Source organism: Rana temporaria, chromosome 6 (assembly GCF_905171775.1).
Source record: "Rana temporaria chromosome 6, aRanTem1.1, whole genome shotgun sequence".
Lineage (NCBI taxonomy): Eukaryota > Metazoa > Chordata > Amphibia > Anura > Ranidae > Rana > Rana temporaria.
Window position 1 is genome coordinate 105,127,803 of NC_053494.1, and position 21,155 is coordinate 105,148,957.

The 21,155-nt window shown below is 45.5% G+C and overlaps 1 protein-coding gene across 5 annotated transcripts in view; it reads right to left on the reverse strand.

The window, feature by feature from the left end:
* TNRC18 (trinucleotide repeat containing 18) overlaps window positions 1-21,155 on the reverse strand; it is a 366,965-nt gene that overhangs the window by 282,423 nt on the left and 63,387 nt on the right. For all 5 annotated transcript variants that reach the window (XM_040357106.1, XM_040357109.1, XM_040357105.1 and 2 more), the window contains exon 4: window positions 3,525-5,177. In XM_040357106.1, the coding sequence (XP_040213040.1) occupies window positions 3,525-5,177 (1,653 nt within the window). The remainder of the gene's footprint in view (window positions 1-3,524; window positions 5,178-21,155) is intronic.

The window sequence follows — 21,155 nt, forward strand, 5'->3', positions numbered from 1 at the left end:
CAGAAGCAGACTCATCTGCCGGGCACTACACCGAATCCTGAGCTATTAGCTCTTCCCCATCCTCAACCCATCCCTGCTCCAGACTAGGAGGCTCCGGGGAGTGGGGGGGGGGGGGGAATCGGTCACGCTTCTTGCCACCCTGCTGGAAGGAGGCAATCATATCAGCAATCCTGTGCTAGAACTTGGCTAGGGCTGGGGACAGTTCATCCTTAGTGATAAAAGGGTGAAGCAGCAGCATTGACTGTGGGCACAATACCAAATAAGCGCAGCGGCTCAGATTGCCTGGAGGCCTCTGGTCCTTCAGGGAATACAACACTAGGAATACGATTAGGTTCATCAGGAACTACCGACGACATAGGTGTGCTCTTCCTGCTCTTTTTTGAAGACATTTACTAGCCACAAATAGAGTACTTGGGTGTAGTATTAAAACACCTCAGAAGGGAGACCCTTTTTAATAGGGCTCACCAAGCCCCTATGCAACAATCCTGCCAAGCACCTTTAGCCTGCCAGGCAACACCTGGTGACCCGGGTAAGGAAAAATGAACCGCTGCAAGTGTCTGTTCAGAGCCTGCTCTGTGTCTCACAGCTGCCTTCTGGAAGCACTACATGCTTGGCCTACACAGCTTAAATAAGCTGGGTGTGCGTCGGAACGTTCTGTGCATGCATGCACGCAGTCCCGGCAAACGGGCATGGCTGTATTTGCATACAACGCAAATATTCGTACGCCCAGATAAAGGATACTGTGCATATGTGGCAAAGCCGTATGCGTCATGGCTGACAAATAATCAAAGTCCAGCAGCGATTTAGCAAAATGCATGTGCCATGTCCACCAAACTGCTAAGCACAGTGGGCACTCTTGCGAACGCACATGCGCCATGGTGAACCAAGGCGAAAATGGCACACCATAGTGTGCCATCATACAGGTAAAAAACAGCCAGACACTCAAAAAAAGGTATACTTTGCAAACACCCGCAGTTAGCACAAAACTCCTCCGTATGGTTAACGCACACAGGTGTCCAGCCTTTAGCTAGTTTGACTGATTGTTACAATCACTGGGACACCCCACAATAATAAAGGGGTTTCACTTACTCGTCCAGGCGCAGGGCCACTTAGAAACTAAAAGCCCAATCTCCACCCTTCATGGCGAGTTTCTGTCACTTGAGGACCTTCAAGACTGGGTACCCTTTTCATGTTTAGGGTCCACTCCCTTGGACCTGTACAACACCCTGCAGGAAAGCTTTAGTGCTGTGGTGTCCCGGAGGCCGCATTACAGGCAAGAGCAAGACCTCACAGGATCTTGAGTCTTCTTTGTGAGGACCAGGAAATATTTATCTAAGCATATAAAGAATGCGTCAAATGGATCCGATCGGTCAATCCCTTAATTCATTTAGGAACAGTTTGTGGGTTTAGAGACCTGGTGCTCAGAGCGCTCAAATAAACCCTTGCCATCCACCTTGCAGACACTGGTAAAAAACTGAAGTACTTCCTGTATGGGAGAGGAGGTTATATAGGGGATCACTACCTGTCTAAAGACCTTTGGTCTACCAGTGTCCATTCACCTGGTGATGGAGTATAACCCAGCAGGTAATGAATATTAGCCTAAGTGTCCCATGATTTATGAAAAATAAATATGCACTGTTCCTGTACTAATGACACTGGCTGGGAAGGGTTAACATCAGGGGCGATAAAAGTGTTCCTAGCCACTGTGTACTGTGGGAGATGCTTTTACCAGAGGAAGACACAGATCCATGTCCTCTGTGCTGGATGATCGTTAAGTATTGAGTCCGCGGTACCCACAGATCAGCTCCTGCTGTGTATAATCACATGTGCGCCCCCTACCCGGAAGAGTCGAATCATGTACTAGGTACGTGATCTGGCGCAGAGATACCTTGCCGCTGTACATGCAAATTATATGGTTAAAAGGAGGCCATTAGACTTCTATCCTCCTTTTCTGACCTGTCCAGTCTAAAAGAGTAGAGATACATTAAAAATTCTTCTTATTCAAATTCTTGGAGCCCAAGTGATAGCGGATTCCACTTGACAAACAACTTTAAATATTTAGGCATTCACATTTCTCCTCTGCAATTTGAATTTTTTGTCTCTCCTACAAATCGCAAAACAGAAAATTAAAGCCTGGGACAACTTACCTCTGTCCCATGTAGACAAAATCAATTTGATGAAAATGAAATTACTCCATGCCATTTTATATATTCTCAGACACTCCGCAGTCTGAATCCCACAAAAACATTGTAAACAATTCAACTCTGCAATAGCGACCTTTTTGTGTCAACTCTGCATTAGCTAATACAACCCCCCCGATTTAGACTATCTGTACTTCAGCGGCCCTGGATGCAAGACGTGCCCTGATCTGTATGCCCTGATCTGTATGCCTATTTTATTGTCTTCTTTCACATGCCCATGATTGGTATCCAGCGATGAGAATGCTGCAGTGGTGCTGGAAACTGAATATCTAGGCTCCTATGAGGCCCTTGTGAATATCCTAAATAGAAGTGCCAGCACCCCAGTGCTGAGCCCAATTTGGTATGTCTGCTATCTCTTAATTTCTCTGTGGGATAACTGCTTATCCAAGCCTTTATCCACAATTTACAAAGCACGGTCACCATCCATTCATGATGGTCTAGACGCTTTACTTTCTAGGTTGCTGGAGGAGGTCCTGGATCTTGATTGGGAAAGGGAGAACATCTAGAAAAATCCCATGTTATAATTGGTATCTGCTTAAAAATAACAAAATTCTTAACAGGAATTTTTTTTACCCCTCAATGGTTACATAGAATATACTCCTCTGTTCTATCAAAATGCTGGAGATACACAACTGGCTCGGCCAATTTTGCCCATGTGTTTCGGAACAGCTCTTTACTTTAGACATTTTGGGCGAGCTCATACACTTAATTTTGAAATTGACCACTGTTCCAGCTTCCCTGAGCATTGGCATTTGTATATATAAGGCTTGGTTAATTCCTTGGCCCCTACAAGGGCACTCAGGACCCTGCTAGGCCTTCTCTTATTCCACACCAGGAAAACTATCATTTTAAAGTGGAAGTCTCCTATAGCCCCTACACTAGATTTATGGAAGCACCTAGTCAATCCTGCCATTCCACTTTACAAATTCATGTATGAGTCCAGGGGATGTCTCAAGAAATTCTCTAAGGTTTGCAACATTTGGCTTAATTCACCTTCCACCATTGACTCACTCAAGATGCACGCAATCTTTCAATCTTTAAATGTTATTAATGTTACTTGTGGTGGTAGCCTCCAATTGTGACCTAGGGTATCCCCGCAGCCCTTAATAAAGGTAAGCCTGATTGCAAACGGAACAACTTTTAGCATTCTAGGAGTTGCTTTCTTATGCTGACATGCTATTTTTGTACTTTACCTCGCTACTGTTGCAAACAGAGTGCCCAAATACCCAAAGCTTGACATACATTAACAAAGTCAGTCAGTTGGAATATATATGAAGCAGCAACACAAAATGTTGCACTAATAAAGACACAAAATGATCCTACCTTTAGAGGAAACTGATTTATTTCCACTGGTGTCCTTCTGTCGGGCAACAGCTACAGCAATTCCAACAGGTGGATTACGCACTTCTACTTCTCCTTGGAAACCCACTGTATCCTTTATAAATAATTTAGTACTTCCAGGTCTATCCGGATCTCTCTTAACATCTTGATGGGACACACTTTGCCCCTTTGCAGCTTTCACTTGAGATTCATCCAACCTCATGCTTCCAAGTCCCCCAAACGGACTTTTCTTGTCACTACTTTTCCAAATAGCTGCCTCTTTCTCAAAATTTCCACTATATTTAATAAGGCTCTGCATAGCACAGCCATCAGAGTGAGTAAACGGATATGTAAAATCAGAAGGGGGTTTGTTGGAACCCAAAGTCTTTGGTTCCACACATAGTTTCTTTGCTTCCTCTTTTCCATGAGTTGTGAAATGTTGTGCTGATAAACCATCCATTTGTGAAGCCCTAAAATCAGTGATTTCTAAATGCTTCACTTTCTGTTCTGGGGGGTTTGCAAGGGGATGTCCCGTGTGCTGATGAGAATCTAAAAACCCAGAGACCTTACATTTTTCTTTAGAGTGGTCACCTTGCTGGCAGTAGGTAGTACCAGTATCTTTTGCAGATATAGATATTCGTTTTTCCAAAGAATTAACTGTGGGAGTGTCTATTCGTGAATCAGATACACCTTGACTTTTTATGGAGGAGTTACAGCAAATTACAGACCCCTTCTCCCTAAATACCTCCACCCTTTTAAGTTCATTGTTAGAAACTTCCTGGACAAAATGTGAATACAAGACTTCGGCCTTTTCATCCAGCTTGCCAATTTCTTTTCCTTTAAAGTTATGGATTTGGTTGCCAACTTGTCTAGAATCATTCTGTTCCTTCAACACCTCAAAATGAAGCTCACAAGTTGGGGTTACTGTGGTCTTTATCTTATCACTGTCCTTTCTTTGTCCTCTGATGTTGTACATGGAATTGGGGAGAGGCTGTGCAAGAACTGGGGAAGAGGAACCTATTTTACACAAGTTTGAGGGATGTAATGAAGAGCAGCTGCACAAGACATTCAAAGTAGTAGCTGGTGTCACTGCAGAATCACTGCGTTTTGCTCGATTTAAACCTTCAGGTAGCAAAGTCTTTACATTTTCATCAAGCCTGCTTGCATCTTTGACACATCTGTCAACCTCAGAGCCAAGCGATTTAACAAATGAATTACTACCATGGTTGTAACTACTTAACGGAGAGGTCTGAAGAGTGTGTGTAGGCTTTTCACTGCTTCCCGAACAGTTGATCAGAGCTTGCTCAGAAATGAAGGAAGAAACATGGTCCCCAATCTTAGGCACCCTAGGAAGACCACTTCTCTTCCTCTCTTTTTCCATTTTAGTCTCTGAATCATGATCAACCATTTCACCAGAAAATGTCTCCTCAGATAGTCGACCATCTTTTTTTGATGTGCCCATCAACTGAGAGTTAAACAGTTCATTTCTGCAAAACTTTTCTTTAGAGTCTTTGGAAGCATCTCTTGAATTCTTGAAGGAGTGACACATAGCATCATTCTCATTCAAACGAGAATTCTGTATCTGGTTTGTCGACGTCTTCCCTATAGATGGCCGAGGATGATACGTTGACAATGGAGTAGAAAAGCAAAAGCCATCTAGAAGGATTATACAAAAAAAAAAAAGCAGCTAAGTGGTTTGGTCACTTCTACCAGATGGTGGAAATATAACTTTCAGTTTATTTACAATTGTGTTGAAAAAAAACAAATTCATTCTACATAAAGTAGAACTAAAGGCAAACTTTTATTTTTCATTTTGGATAGAGTAAGGGAATGATATAAGCCCTGTAAGGTTTATTTTTGTCATCTGTGTCCCGTTGGAGGGATTTACATTTACTTTCTGTTCCGTAGCCAAACAGGAAGATGAAATCCCTGGAAATTAAAAGAATGTCTTGGGGACCCCCAGGTCATCAGAACTAGTGTCCTCGTTGGAAGATTTTCCAGGAGAACAACCCAAAATTTGGGATTTTTTTTTACTTTCACTTTGAATGATAATGGTAAACAAGACAAATAGAGGGACACAGACCGCAATAAAAACTAACGGATGTTCTAATCCATCTCCACTCTATCCACAACTAAAAAAAAAGTTTGCCTTTATTTATACTTTAACCACTTAAGGACCAAGCCTGTTTTTCAGATTTGGCTTGTACAAGATTAAAACATTTTTTTTTGCTAGAAAATTACTTAAAACCCCCAAACATTATATATATATTTTTTTCTAACACCCTAGGGAATAAAATGGCGGTCATTGCAATACTTTTTGTCACACCGTATTTGCGTATTAGCCCAATTATTTTATATATTGTGAAAGATAATGTTACGCCGAGTAAAATGATACCCAACATGTCACGCTTCAAAATTGTGCCCGCTCGTGGAATTGCGTCAAATTTTTACCCTTAAAAATCTCCATAGGCGACGTTTAAAAAAAAAAATTCTATAGGTTGCATCTTTTGAGCTACAGAGGAGGTCTAAGGCTAGAATTATTGCTCTCGCTCTAACGATCACGGTGATACCTCACTTGTGTGGTTTGAACACCGTTTTCATATGCGGGCGCTACTCACGTATGCGTTCGCTTCTGCGCGCGAGTTCGTCGGGACGGGGCGCTTTAAAAAAAAAAAAGTTTTTCTTATTTTTTATTTTATTTATTATTACACAAAAAAATAAATAAAAAATAAAATAAAAATAAAAATGGATCACTTTTATTCCTATTACAAGGAACGTAAACATCCCTTGTAATAGAAAAAAGCATGACAGGTCCTCTTAAATATGAGATCTGGAGTCAAAAAGACCTCAGATTTCATATTTAGACTAAAATGCTAAATAAATAAATAAATTTGTCATTTGAAAAAATTTCAACCAGAAAATATTGCTTTAAGAAGCATGGGCGGAAGTGACTTTTTGACGTCACTTCTGCCCTGCTATGGGGACGGGTGGGGGCCTGTGTGTTAGTAGGAATGCACTAGAATACAGCATGCATTTGTATCTAGTCAGGAATGAGCATGCAAAGGAGGCTTCCACAGGACCCTCCAACGGAAGGCAGCTACCCGGTAACTGGACAGCAGTACTAGCGTTGAGGGAAACAACTACATTCTGAAGAAAGGAAAAATGATACACATCAAAAAGCAGCATACATGTGTGTGGAGAAATGTTATTTGACGAGGATGCAGGAAATGATTGCTCAACAACAGGATAAATATGAGGAGTTCAGTGTTAAATGGATCCAATGAGTTGTATATATGGAAACAAAGAAGTAGGCTAGGCTTTTGACCTGATTTGATATGTTTTGAATGCTTTGAGTTCGGCTAGGTTCACACCTGTGCGTTTTTTAGTGCATTTTGCAGAAAATACAGTTCATTTAACATCGTTTGCTATGGTACACGTTTGCATCTATGCATTTTTTAAAGGGCCAGGGACTTTTATTTTCCTGAAGCAGATTGTGTTTTGCAAGAAATAGACTACAATGGACTCGCACCAAAAACGCAAATGTTGTGCTATTTTTCCTTGTTTTTTTAACTCCCTAATAAACTGTAAAATAGCTGGTTGTTAAAGAGTGGGTCGGGAAGCCGGCCGCCATGTCTAACAGCCGATGAGTCATCAGCTCAATATAAAAACAAGAATTACAGACAAAAATAAATCAGGCTAAAAACTGCGTGGGGTCTATACCAAGTCTTTATCTGAGAATGTAGCCCAGCAGGAAAGGGATGGGATGAGTGAGAGAGCGCACGTGTACACGGTGCACTCTCATCGTCTGCCAGGTCTTTACTACTTTATTAATGCAGATTTTTTTCAATATGTAGAGAATTTCAATATCCACTACAGTCCATAGATGGTCCATTTTTTCCAGCCAGCATGCTGACCTAAAAAAATAAAAGCGGCCAGCTTAACCTCTTCAGCTCCGGAAGAATTGACCCTCTTCCTGACCAGGCCATTTTTTACGAAACAGCACTGCTGTACCCAAATAAACTACGTCTTTTTTCCCCCACAAATAGAGCTTTCTTTTGGTGAAATTTGATCACCCCTGCGGCTTTAAATTTTTGCGCTATAAACACATTTTTTTCTCAATTCAGGCAGAGAGGATATGTATTCTACATATTTTTGGTATATATAAAAAAAATTAAAATAATCACAATAAGCTTATATTAATTGATTTGCCAAGTGTTATAGCGTTTACAGAATAGGGGATAGATTTATGGCATTTTTATTATTATTATTTATTTTTTACCAGAAATGTTGCAGCGATCAGCGATTTTTATCGGGACTGCGATATTGCAGCGGACAAAACTGACACTTTTGACACATTTTTAGGACCATCGACATTTATACAGCGATCAGTGCTATAATAATGCACCGATTACTGTATAAATGTCACTGGAGGGGAAGGGGTTAACACTAGGGGGCGATCAAAGGGGTTAACTGTGTTCCCTAGGTGTGTTCCAACTGTGGCGGGGAATGGAACAGACTAGAGGAGGAGACCGATCAGTGTTCATACTTAGTATGAACACTAGATCTGTCTCCTCTCCCCCGAGAGAACCGGGATTTGTGTGGATACATACACAGATCCAGGTTCTCGCTCTGTCACGAGTGATCGCGGGTGCCCAGCGGTCATCACGCCCGCCGGGCACTCGCATCGGTCCTGGGCGTGCGCGCGCCTCCTACAGCGTATTAAAAGGGCCAATGTACAGCTACGATGGCTCGCCCAAGGATGCCAACCTGCTGCAGTATAACTGTGGCGGCTGGTCTGGAAGCGGTTAACGCGTACAGTATTAAACCCAGAAGCAAATATTATATTGAGGCTTACCATTTCTTAGGCTTGTTCTTTTTAGGCTCCCTTCTATTATTTTCACCTGGTTTTCATAGGAACAAGCTCTCCAGCAAAATGCATCAGTTACAGAGACAAGACAAACAATTTACTACTACCAGGGGTGCTTACAATGAACAGCTTTTATGTAAAACCTTTATCCCAAAAAAGAAAAAATTGATTTGCCTTTAACTGCTTATTAGATGGAGTCTGGCTTCAATTCGCTAGTGTATTAAAAACTGCTAGCACATTCAACAATCCCCTCTCCCCAGACGGACAATGCTGTTGCCCAAAGATGCCCCTGTGCACGTTCACCAGAGCAGGAGTACTGTAATAAAAGTGATGTGTGTTACTGGCCAAATCAGCAGGTGAAAGCAGAGGTAAAAAAAAAAAAAAATAGGCAAAAAAAAGCAAATACAGTCATCACTTCTAAGCTGCAACATATTAAAATTTGTGGTTCTGGGTTTAAAACCGCTTAAAGAACTAGGAGAGACAGAGCTGTCAATATGGACATGGGAACAGTCTGAAACTGATGGGGGACAGCAGTTAGAAAGGCAGCCCTATCTTGTATTTATCATGCTTTAAAATGCAGCTGCTGTGATGTATACTAAACAGTTGGATATAGGGCCAATATGTACGTAATACTCAACTTATTGGGGATTGCACAAGCCCCCCTCCTGACTCAGTATTTGGTTACCTATGGGTTTTCAGCCACCTGCCATCCTCCTTTTGGACCGTATGGTCAGCAGTTTGATACCTACTAGGATACTTTATGGCCTTTTTGGCTGTAATATTTCTCTCTTTTTTCACCAATTTCCTTTACTTGTTCTTTTCTTATTTCTCCTTTCCCTTTTTTTTCCATTGGTCCCAGGAGTCTCTCCTTTAGCTGTATTGTTTGTCCCCCTTGTGTCTCTTAATTGGCTATCCCTGAAAGTTCAGGGCTTAAATTCTCCACAAAAACAAGTGAAAGTTTTCCAGTATCATTGGAAAGTCAACATCAATATTGCATTTTTTTCAAGAATTTCATTTTCCGGCTTCTTCTTCTTCACTTAAAGTGAGAGTAAACTTCCATCTGACTCTTAGCTATAGATAGTGTAAAAATCTCCTAAACGTGCACCGTTTCGAAGATATTTACTGTACATGCAGCCAGTGACAACACTGGCACATGCAGGAACGGCCACCCAGGCGGTTCCTTCAGAGCCCTGTGCCGTAAACTGCAGCTCCCATGCGCATGCGTGGGAGTGAAGTCATCGCAGCTTCAGCCAGTCACACAGCCGGCGTCCGCTATCCCAGAAGGAAGATGGGTGAAGATGGGAGAACCTGCAGCGATGACAGTTCGTGCTGGAAGGGCTTCATTTTAACGCACGTTAAACAATGTGCTCGTATTCAGTGCATACAGGCACATTATGGCTTTACCTTGCAGGGTGCAAAAAAAAAGTACCGCTTTAAAGTGTTACTAAACCCACAACAGTAAAATCAGTCTGTATATGCAGAAAAGCATGCTTGTTATACTCAGTGTGGAACTTGCACCTGCATCATGTAAAAAAGGCTGTTTGATCCTGTATGCACAGATCCTCCCCTTCTAACACGGTCTCCAAAACATGTCCAGATAAGAGTTACTGGAGTCGGACTGCACATGCTTAGTTTGGTGTGTATTGCTAGAGTTTTCTTTTTCTTGGAAGGGTACATCAGCATATGGCCAATCAGCACTGTCCAGACAGAGGGTCAGGGGTCCTGCATTCCGATAGGTCAGCCAGTGCAGTATGAAAACTCCTTCAAGCTTTAAAGTGGTTACAGACCACTTTTACCTAAGGCTTACGCAAAAAAACGTTTTGAAAACAGTTTTTTTAGTAGCAGTGATTTTACTAATGCTTAAAGTGAAACAATAAAAATGAAATTTCCTTTAATTATCGTGCAGGGGGTACTTAGTCTGCCTGTAAAGTGGCACATCTGAGCAATGTGTACAACAGTGCCGCAGCAAAATTACATTTCTAAAAAGGAAAAAATACAGCTCGTGGCTGTAATGTATTGACAGCGCCCAGCCATAAAGACTAAAAAAAAAATGGTGTGGGTTCCCCCCAGTCCATACCAGGCCCTTTGGGTCTAGTATGATTTTAAGGGGAACTCCATGCAAAATTGAAAATTCCCCCCCCCCCCCACCAAACCTTTATGCGAGCATGCAGCCTGGAGGACAGGATGGGGGGAGTGAGCGCCCCCCCCCCCCTGAACCATACCAGGCCACGTTCCTTCAACATGGGAAGGGTGTCCCATGTTGATGGGGACAGGGACCTCTTCCCGACAACCCTGGGCTGTGGCTGTCGGGGCTTATCGGAATCTGGAAACCCCCCTTTAACAAGGGGGCCCCCAAATCCCACCCCTTATGTGAATGGGTATCGGGTACCCCTACCCATTCACAAAAAGTGTTGCAAAATAAAAACCACAATAGACAGTTTTTGACAATTCTTTTTCAATAAAGGAATTGTCAAAAACTATCTATTGTGGTTTTTACTTTGCAACACTTTTTTTGGAATGGGTAGGGGTACAAGGTACCCGGTACCCATTCAGATACAGGTAGGGCTGGGATCTGGTATGGATTTTATATGGACTGCATTTTATATATATATATATATATATATATATATATATACACACACACACACACAGTGAAGCAAAAAAGTATTTAGTCAGTAACTAATTGTGCAAGTTCTCCCACAAAAAGATGAAGAAGACCTGTAATTATTATATGTATACCTCAATTATGAGAAAAAAATGTGGAAACAAATCCAGACATTGTCTGATTTGGAAAGAATTTATTTGCAAATTATGGTGGAAAATAAGTATTTTGTCACCTACAAACAAGCAAGATTTCTGGCTCTCAGACCTGTATCTTCTTCTTTAAGAGGCTCATCTGTCCTCAACTCATTACCTGTATTAATGGCACCTACTTATTTTGTTATCAGTATAAAAGACACCTGTCCACAACCTCAAACAGTCACACTCTAAACTCCACTATGGTGAAGACCAAAGAGCTGTCGAAGGACACCAGAAACAAAATTGTAGACCTGCACCAGGCTGGGAAGACAATCTGCAATAGGCAAGCAGCTTGGTGTGAAGAAATCAACTGTGGGAGCAATAATTAGAAAATGGAAGACATACAAGACCACTGATAATTTCCCTCGATCTGGAACTCCAAGCAAGATCTCACCCCGTGGGGTCAAAATGATCACAAGAACGGTGAGCAAAAATCCCAGAACCACACGGGGGGACCTAGTGTAAGTCTGCAGTAAGGCTGCTTTCACATTGGGCAGTGGAGCCGCAGTGACGGTATAGCCGTGCTATTTGTAGCGCCGCTATACCGTCGTATTTACAACGATATTCGGGCGCTAGCGGTGCGGTATTAACCCCCGCTAGCGGCCGAAAAAGGGTTAATACCGCCCGCAATGCGCCTCTGCGGAGGCGCATTGCGGGCGGTATTACCACGGTTTCCCATTGATTTCAATAGGAAGGCGCGGTATAGGAGCGGTAAACACCCCGCTCCTATACCGCTCCAAAGATGCGGCTAGCAGGACTTTTGGAGCACCGCTTCAGTGTGAAAGCCTTTGGGCTTTCACATTGAAGCCTGCAGGGCATGATTTTTTCATGCGGTATATAGCAGCGCTATTTTTAGCGATGTACCGCATGAAAAACGCCTCAATGTGAAAGGGGCCTTACACACTACACCGCCAGAGACTCAGATCCTGCAGTGCCGGACGTGTCCCCCTGCTTAAGCCAGTACATGTCCGGGCCCGTCTGAGGTTTGCTAGAGAGCATTTGGATGATCCAGAAGAGGATTGGGAGAATGTCATATGGTCAGATGAAACCAAAGTAGAACTGTTTGGTAGAAACACAACTCGTCGTGTTTGGAGGAGAGAGAATGCAGAGTTGCAACCAAAGAACACCATACCTACTGTGAAGCATGGGTGTGGCAACATCATGCTTTGGGGCCGTTTCTCTGCAAAGGGAACAAGATGACTGATCCGTGTACATGAAAGAATGAATGGGGTCATGTATCGTGAGATTTTGAGTGCAAACCTCCTCCCATCAGCAATGTCATTGAAGATGAAACGTGGCTGGGTCTTTCAGCATGACAATGATCCCAAACACACCGCCCGGGCAACGAAGGAGTGGCTTCGTAAGAAGCATTTCAAGGTCCTGGAGTAGCCAGTCTCCAGATCTCAACCCCATAGAAAACCTTTGGAGGGAGTTGAAAGTCTGTGTTGCCCAGCAACAGCCCCAAAACATCACTGCTCTAGAGGAGATCTGCATGGAGGAATGGGCCAACATACCAGCAACAGTGTGTGACAACCTTGTGAAGACTTACAAAAAAACTTTTGACCTCTGTCATTGCCAACAAAGGGATATACAACATAACATAAGTATTGAGATGAACTTTTGATATTGACCAAATACTTATTTTCCACCTTAATTTGCAAATAAATTATTTCCAAATCAGACAATGTGATTGTCTGGATTTGTTTCCATATTTTGCCTCTCATAGTTGAGGTATACCTATGATGACAATTACAGGGGTCTCATCTTTTTAAGTGGGATACCTTGCACAATTGGTGGCTGACTAAATACCTTTTTTGCCCCACTATATATATATATATATATATATATATATATATATATATATATACACACACACACAGCAATATATATATATATATATATATATATATATATATATATATACACACATACATACATACACACACACACACATACATACATACATACATACATACATACATACATACACACACACACACACACACAGCAATATATATATATATATATATATATATACACACACACACACATACATACACACATTTATATATATATATATATATATATATATATATATATATATATATATATACACACATATACAGTGGGGATCCCCAGGTAAAAATTTGTATTAATTTGTATTAATGTGCATAACGAAGCCAAAGAAAGATGGAAAAATCTCCAAAAGGCATCACATTACAGATTAGACATTCTTATATGTCAAAAAAAGTTAGATTTTATTTCCATCATTTACACTTTCAAAATTACAGAAAACAAAAAAGTGGCGTCTGCAAAAGTTTGGGCACCCTGCAGAATTTATAGCATGCACTGCCCCCTTTGCAAAGCTGAGACCTGCCAGTGTCATGGATTGTTCTCAATCATCGTCTGGGAAGACCAGGTGATGTCAATCTCAAAGGTTTTAAATGCTCAGACTCATCTGACCTTGCCCCAACAATCAGCACCATGGGTTGTTCTAAGCAGTTGTCTAGAACAGGGGTCATCAACCCCCGGTCCGCGGCCCACTACCGGGCCGTGGCCCTTCTGCAGCCGGGCCGCGGGTGTGGGCGGGCGGCATGAGAGAGCCCAGCGGCTGGCTGCAGGAAATGGAGTTCCTCGGATCGGCTTTACAATTGCGGGGAAGGTAAGAGTGAACGGGGAGTGTCTCTCACACGGACACTCCCCGTGCAGTGTGAATGGACATGCCCAGGTGCGGGATGGGCGGAGATTTTCCCCCAAGCCGGCGTCTACATTATCTTTAACGGCCGCTGGGCTGGCTGTAAAAAAAAAAATCGGGTGACGCTGCGAAAAAGGGGATTTTTAATACAGCTTACCTGTAAAATCCTTTTCTTGGAGTACATCACGGGACACAGAGCGGCATATTCATTACTATGTGGGTTATATGGAGTACCTTCAGGTGATGGACACTGGCAATCTCAAACAGGAAGTCCCCTCCCTATATAACCCCCTCCCATAGGAGGAGTACCTCAGTTTTGTAGCAAGCAGTATGCCACCCAAAATGTTCCCCATAAGAGGGGTGGGAGCTCTGTGTCCCGTGATGTACTCCAAGAAAAGGATTTTACAGGTAAGCTGTATTAAAAATCCCCTTTTCTTTTCCGTACATCACGGGACACAGAGCGGCATATTCATTACTATGTGGGATGTCCGAAAGCAATGCTTCCAATGAGGGGAGGGAGACATCTCAGCCAGGAGATTTAATTCAGAAAGTATTCTTTAAATCATAATAAATCCAAATTAAATCCAACAAAAAAATAATTATTCTGATCAATTTAATTAATTCATTAATTAATCAAGGGTGCCCCGAATCTAGAGGATCTCAAATCGCAGCCTGCAGCACTGCCTGTCCAAAGGCTGCATCGGCCCTTCGTCTCACGTCCAATTGGTAAAATTTTGTGAACGTGTGGACCGATGACCAGGTTGCCGCCTTGCAAACCTGAGCCATAGAGATCTGGTGGTGTGCTGCCCAGGAGGCGCTCATGGCCCTAGTAGAATGGGCCTTAACTGATAAAGGAGGGGGCAACCCCTTCAAGCCGTAGGCCTGACCGACTACCTGCTTAATCCATCTAGAGATGGTAGCTTTAGCTGCTGCCTGACCTCTTTTAGGCCCCTCCGGCAGAATGAACAATGTATCCGTTTCTCGAATCTCTTTTGTAGCTTTGAGATAGGCCTTCATGGCCCTGACAACATCCAAGGTGTGCAGCAACCCTTCCTTTCTAGAAGAGGGCTTTGGAAAAAAGGATGGTAGGACCAAATCCTGGTTCAAGTGAAAACTGGACACTACCTTGGGCAGAAAAGACGGATGTGGACGGAGAACCACCCTATCCTTATGCAGAATGAGGTAAGGTTCTCTACAAGACAAGGCTGCCAGCTCTGAAACTCTTCTAGCGGAAGCCATAGCGACCAAAAATACCAACTTCCGAGTCAGTAATACTAACGGAACCTCTGCCAGAGGCTCAAATGGCTGTTTTTGCAGCGCTGACAACACAAGATTCAAATCCCACGGACAAACCGGAGACTTGATGGGGGGATTAATGCGTAAGACCCCCTGTAAAAAGGTTTTAACCAAAGAGTGCGTGGCTAACGGCCTCTGAAACCATACTGATAAGGCAGAAATCTGTCCTTTAATAGTACTTAAGGCCAAACCCTTATCTACCCCTATCTGGAGGAAACGCAATACCCTGTCAATGGTGTATTTGCGTGGAAGCCATCTCTGGGATTCACACCAGCTTACGTAGGCCCTCCAGACCCTGTAATAAATTACTCTGGAGACCGGTTTCCTAGCCTTAATCAGAGTAGAAATAACTTGGCTAGATAGGCCCCTACCCCTGAGGATCAGGGATTCAGCCGCCAAGCCGTCAAATTTAGATGCCGTAAGGCAGGGTGGAGTATCGGGCCTTGAGAGAGTAGGTCTGGCCGAAGTGGAAGGGTCCATGGTTCGCCCACTGACATTCTCACGATCAGTGAGTACCACGACCTCCGGGGCCATGCGGGGGCTATCAGAATGACTGGTCTGTTCTCCACCCTGATCCTGCGCAGCAGGCGGGGCAGCATCTGTAACGGGGGGAAGGCATACAGCAGATTGAACGGGTGCCAAGGGCAAACCAACGCATCGGTTCCACAGGCCAGAGGGTCCCTTGATCGGGACATGAACTTGCTCAGTTTCCTGTTGAACCTTGACGCCATGATGTCCACATCTGGAGATCCCCATTTCTGGCAGATCTCCTGAAAGACTTGGGGATGGAGGGACCACTCCCCTGAAACCAGCTGCTGGCGACTTAAGAAGTCCGCCTGTAAATTGTCCACCCCTGGGATAAAGATCGCCGAGATGCATGGTACATGCGACTCTGCCCACAGGAAAATTAAGCTCACTTCCCTTTGGGCGGCTCGACTTTTCGTGCCCCCCCTGGTGATTTATGTATGCCACCGCCGTGGCATTGTCGGACTGCACTCTCACTGGAAACCCTAGAAGTTTGGACGTCCAGGCCTTTAAGGCTAAGCGTGCCGCCCTGATCTCCAGGACATTGATTGGCAGCCCTCTTTCCGACTCTGTCCAAACTCCCTGCTGGACTTGCCCATCCAGGATCGCTCCCCAGCCCTTCAGGCTGGCATCTGTGGTTACCAGCTTCCAGATGATGGGACTGAATGATTTCCCTTTTAGGAGGTTCTGAGGCTTTAGCCACCAGTAGAGAATTTGCCGGACCCTTGATGGAAGGATCAACGGAAGATCCAGGCGTTGCGGATCTTTGTTCCATGCTGACAGGATGGTTGTCTGCAGGATTCGAGTGTGTGCCTGAGCGTATGGTACCGCCTCGAAGGTGGCCACCATTTTTCCCAGTAATCTCATGCACAATCGGATAGTTGGCTCCCTTTTGCTTAGCACCAACTGGATCAATTCTTTGATCCCTTTGAATTTCTCTAAAGGAAGAAACACTCTTTGTTGCTCCGTGTCTAGCAGCATGCCGAGGTATTCCAATCGTTTTGTGGGCTGTAAAGCCGACTTTTCTTGGTTTAAAACCCAACCGAATACCTCGAGGTACTGAACTGAAAGGGCTACCGCTCGACCCAGGCCCGAAGCAGAGTGATCTATGATCAGGAGGTCGTCCAAATAGGCCAGGGTCAAGATTCCCTGGGTCCTTAGATTGGCTAAGATGGGGGCCAGGACCTTCGTAAACACACGGGGGGCTGTAGCCAACCCGAAGGGGAGAGCCACAAATTGATAGTGGCGCCCTGCGATTGCAAAGCGTAGGAACTTTTGATGACCCTGAAAAATTGGAACATGAAGATATGCGTCTCTTATGTCTATCGAGGCCAAAAAATCGTTCCGCTGTAAGGCTGCGGCGGCAGACCGTATGGATTCCATCCGAAAGGACCGAATCCTCAGGTAAGAGTTTAGAATCTTTAGATCCAGGATGGGCCTTACATCGCCGTTGGGCTTTGGCACGATGAACAGATTGGAGTAAAAGCCTAGCTTGTGCTCCTGAACTGGTACCTCTACGATTACCCCTTGGATTAGAAGACGATCCAAGGCTGTTATCAAGGCAGCCCTCCTTTCCGGATCGCTTGGAATTCTTGATTCCTGAAAATGCGGAGGGGGAAACTCCCGAAATTCTATTTTGTAGCCAGCCGCCACCAAGGAAAGAACCCATTTGTCGGGGATCTTGGCTTCCCAAACTTTTGTAAAGAATCGAAGCCTGCCCCCCACCCGATTGAGTGGGGGCGCCCCTTCATAAAGCTGACTTTGGAGCAGGTTTAACTGGCTTGCGGGCCCATGGTCGCTTGCCACCCGCGGCCTGCCCTTGCGACTTATTACCAAAGTTTGACCGTGCGGGAGGCCGTCGATACTGCCTGGGGGCCGAAGGCCCTGGGGCTGGGGATTGCTGCCGCTTAAACGCCGGACCTCGAAATCTCTTTTTGACCGGTAAAAGAGTACTCTTGCCACTAGATATTGTCTGTATGTACTTATCCAGATCTTCCCCAAAAAGCCTTCCTCCGTGGAAGGGAAAACCCGCCAACAGCTTTTTACACGGAGTCTCTGCCGACCAATTCTTTAGCCACAGGAGCCTTCGCATATGTACCAAGAATAGCGACAGACGGGAAGCCTGTTGGATGGAGTCCTTTATGGCATCCACCGCGAAACACAGAGCCCTGGGAAGGTCGGCCAGATCCTGTGCCTGCTGAGCCGGGAGCTCTTTTAGCATCTGCTTAGTCTGGTCTTTTAACGCCTGACAAACGCCAATTGCAGCCACGGCCGGTTGCACCACTGCCCCTGCTGTAGAAAAGGATGCCTTCAAAAGGGTTTCCAACCGTTTATCAACCGGATCCTTGAACATCTGTATGTTTTCTACTGGGCAAGTTAAAGATTTGTTAACGCAGGAGACCGCTGCATCCACAGCGGGAAGCACCCATTTCTTAGAAAATTTTTCCTCCATGGGGTACAAAACAGAAAACCTTTTAGGAGGCACAAAAATTCTATCGGGCCGGGCCCAATCTTGAAAGATCAGGTCTTCCAATAGAGGGTGAACCGGAAACACTGCGTTACTTAATGGTGCTTTTAAGGAGCCCAAAGAAGACACGCAGGAATCTGAGGCCCTGGCGAGGGCAGCTTAAAAGCCGAGCGGACCATGTCCGTTAAAGACTGTACCCACAGATTTTCTGCTTGAGAGACCGAAAAAGGTTCCTCAATAGTGGACTCCTCAATGTCTGAACCTTCTAGGACTTGCTTCGTTTGGTCCTCCTGGGATTCTAACTCCTCTGGGGAGAGAATCTCAGCATCAGAGGACACCAACTTAGGGGACGGAGATCTAGTCCGCTTTTTGGCTGCCAGAGAATTAGCAAGCAAAGTTGTCAGCCTCTGTTCTAACCCCTGCAGGGAGACAGATAACATATCCTGTGTGACAAACACTGGGTCGGGCAGAATGGGGCCAGCCACAGCACCCACCACACCTGATGGCTCCTCAAAGGCGGCATCTTCTAGCTTATTAGGAGAGGACAGAACCGGCCTAGTTTGATTAAGATCCTCAGAGCTAGAGGGGGAACCCTTCTGTTTCTTTGCATGTTTAGCACCTTTAGTCCCCGAACCTTTAGGGCCCATGATACAATACCGAGGTACTCCGCTACTAACAACTGACTGTTGTAGCAAGGAGAACAAAGAAAAAAATACTATATAAGTAGCTTAAGGCACGAAACCTTATAAGCCAATGGGAAGGTAGTGCACACCTTTCCCCTGAAGAAAACCTTTTTTTTTTTTTTTTTTTAAATAGTTAATCCCTTTTTTTTTGCACTTTAAAGGGACTGTGTGAATTGCCAGACTGCTGCCAAAAGACCCTTTGGCTAATAGAGAAAATCAGGAAAAAAAAAACCTCCTATTTTCTCTCCTTGGTCAGTGAGGAGCTTAGCTCCAGACCTAAACAGGTCTCTTTTACCGCCACTAGGTGTCACCCTTTTTCTCCGCTCTGTCCTGCTCTGTGTCCCTCCGGTCAGCAGACGAATCCTACACTGACCGGAGGACAGAACTGCTGATGATAACAGCGAGGGGGGAACGCCCCCCTCTCCCCGCCGACGTCGCGACGCTCCCCGCCCCCTCAGCGCGCATCTATATCATGCGCGCGCGCGTCCCAGAGGGGAAGCATGTCCATGAGGAGAGGAGCAGCACGCCAGCGGCGCAAGAGGACCTAGAGCTGCAGGGGAAAACGCACCCAATACAGGCAAGTCCCTGGTCTTTAAGCCGGGAGATAACGGGGGGTGGGCTTGCCCTGCTTGTCCTAGAACCAGGCAAAGAGCCTCTACCCCCCAAAACCATGCGGGACAGCCACAAGCAGACACAGTCCGTGGGGGTGGGGGGCATACTAGTAAATGGGAGGTGACCATCCTGTCTAGCAGACATAGTGGTAGTAGTTGCCCATGCAGAGCATCCCAGGCTAAACCCAACTAGTCTTCCCCCTGAGGGACCTGCCGACGAACCAAGTTCCGCAGGCCCCCCTCTTACCTGCTCCACGCTGCAGGGTATTGCAAAAAGCAAGAGGCCCAATCTTCCCCCATCTCCGTGGGGTCTGTACTAGACCTTCAGGGACCCGGGTCCGGTGGAACACCACTGCCCTGGACCTATATAGCATCCTGGCAACAGTGCCTTTTGGGCTTTAGAAAGCTCAAAGTTCTGGGCCCAGGATCCAGCCCCTAGCGAAGAGGCATTATAGGCGAAACCCCACGACTTGGGGCCCGGGTACTGTCCACTTTGGCTCTGAGGCACTTTGGACAGATCCGGTATAGTCTGCCTAGTCTCAAGGACCTGGAGGCAAACTTCTTTGTGACCAACACCTAAGACACTGGCGAAAAAACTGAGGTACTCCTCCTATGGGAGGGGGTTATATAGGGAGGGGACTTCCTGTTTGAGATTGCCAGTGTCCATCACCTGAAGGTACTCCATATAACCCACATAGTAATGAATATGCCGCTCTGTGTCCCGTGATGTACGGAAAAGAAAGTCAGCCGCCGATTGGTTGGCTGGAGTGGCTGCTCCTGTGCAGGCTGCGCTGCATGGTGGGAGTTGTATTCCGGCTGCGCTAAAGATAAGTTACTTATCAGCGCCCACAACTCCCACCTCCCAGGTCATGTGGCACGTCAGGGGAGGGGACGAGCAGCATCACGAAAGTCACATGTGACTTGCTGAGCTCGTGAGTTGGGGCAGGTGCCGTCTTAAGGAGAAGACAAGACAAGACGTGACAGAAAGAAATAGCCCCCCCTCCCCCCCAAGAAGAGGTGCAAGGACCTGGCTCTGCACTGAGACACCCAGCCTGAAGTAAGGTGTGAGTGAAGTTACAATCCTTATGCAATACTCTCCGTCAGCCCACCCCCTCTCTGTCAGCCCCAGCAGGGTGCACTGTGCCAGCCACCCACCCAACCACTGACCCACAGCAGGAAGCCATGCCAGCCACCTGCAGCAGAGTGCACCATGCCAGCCACCCACCCACTAACCTACAGCAGGGAGCTAGGCCATCCACCTGCAGCAGGGAGCCAGGCCAGCCACCTGCAGCAGGGTGCACTGTGATAGCCACCCACCACCCTGCAGCAGGGTGCCAGCCACCCACTGACCCACAGCAGGGAGCCAGGCCAGCCACCCACAGCAGGGTGTACCGTTCATTTGTGTAGGGGGGCTACCTTCATTTGTGGAGGGGGGCTACCTTCATCTGTTGAGGCCTTACCACATCTGGTGGCAGGCAGCGTGGCAAGTGACATTCCGTATCTGGTGGAAGGCGACATGGCAAGTGACATGCTCAAAGCTCCCACTGATTCTGCATTATGGTGGGTAGAACTATTTCATTTATTACTACAATGTAATAATAGAAATAATGCGCTAACAAATTGCCCGCGAAAAATCGCTTACCCCCCGCGTGCCAATTCCAACCTCCCCCCAATTGGGCCTTGGCACAATT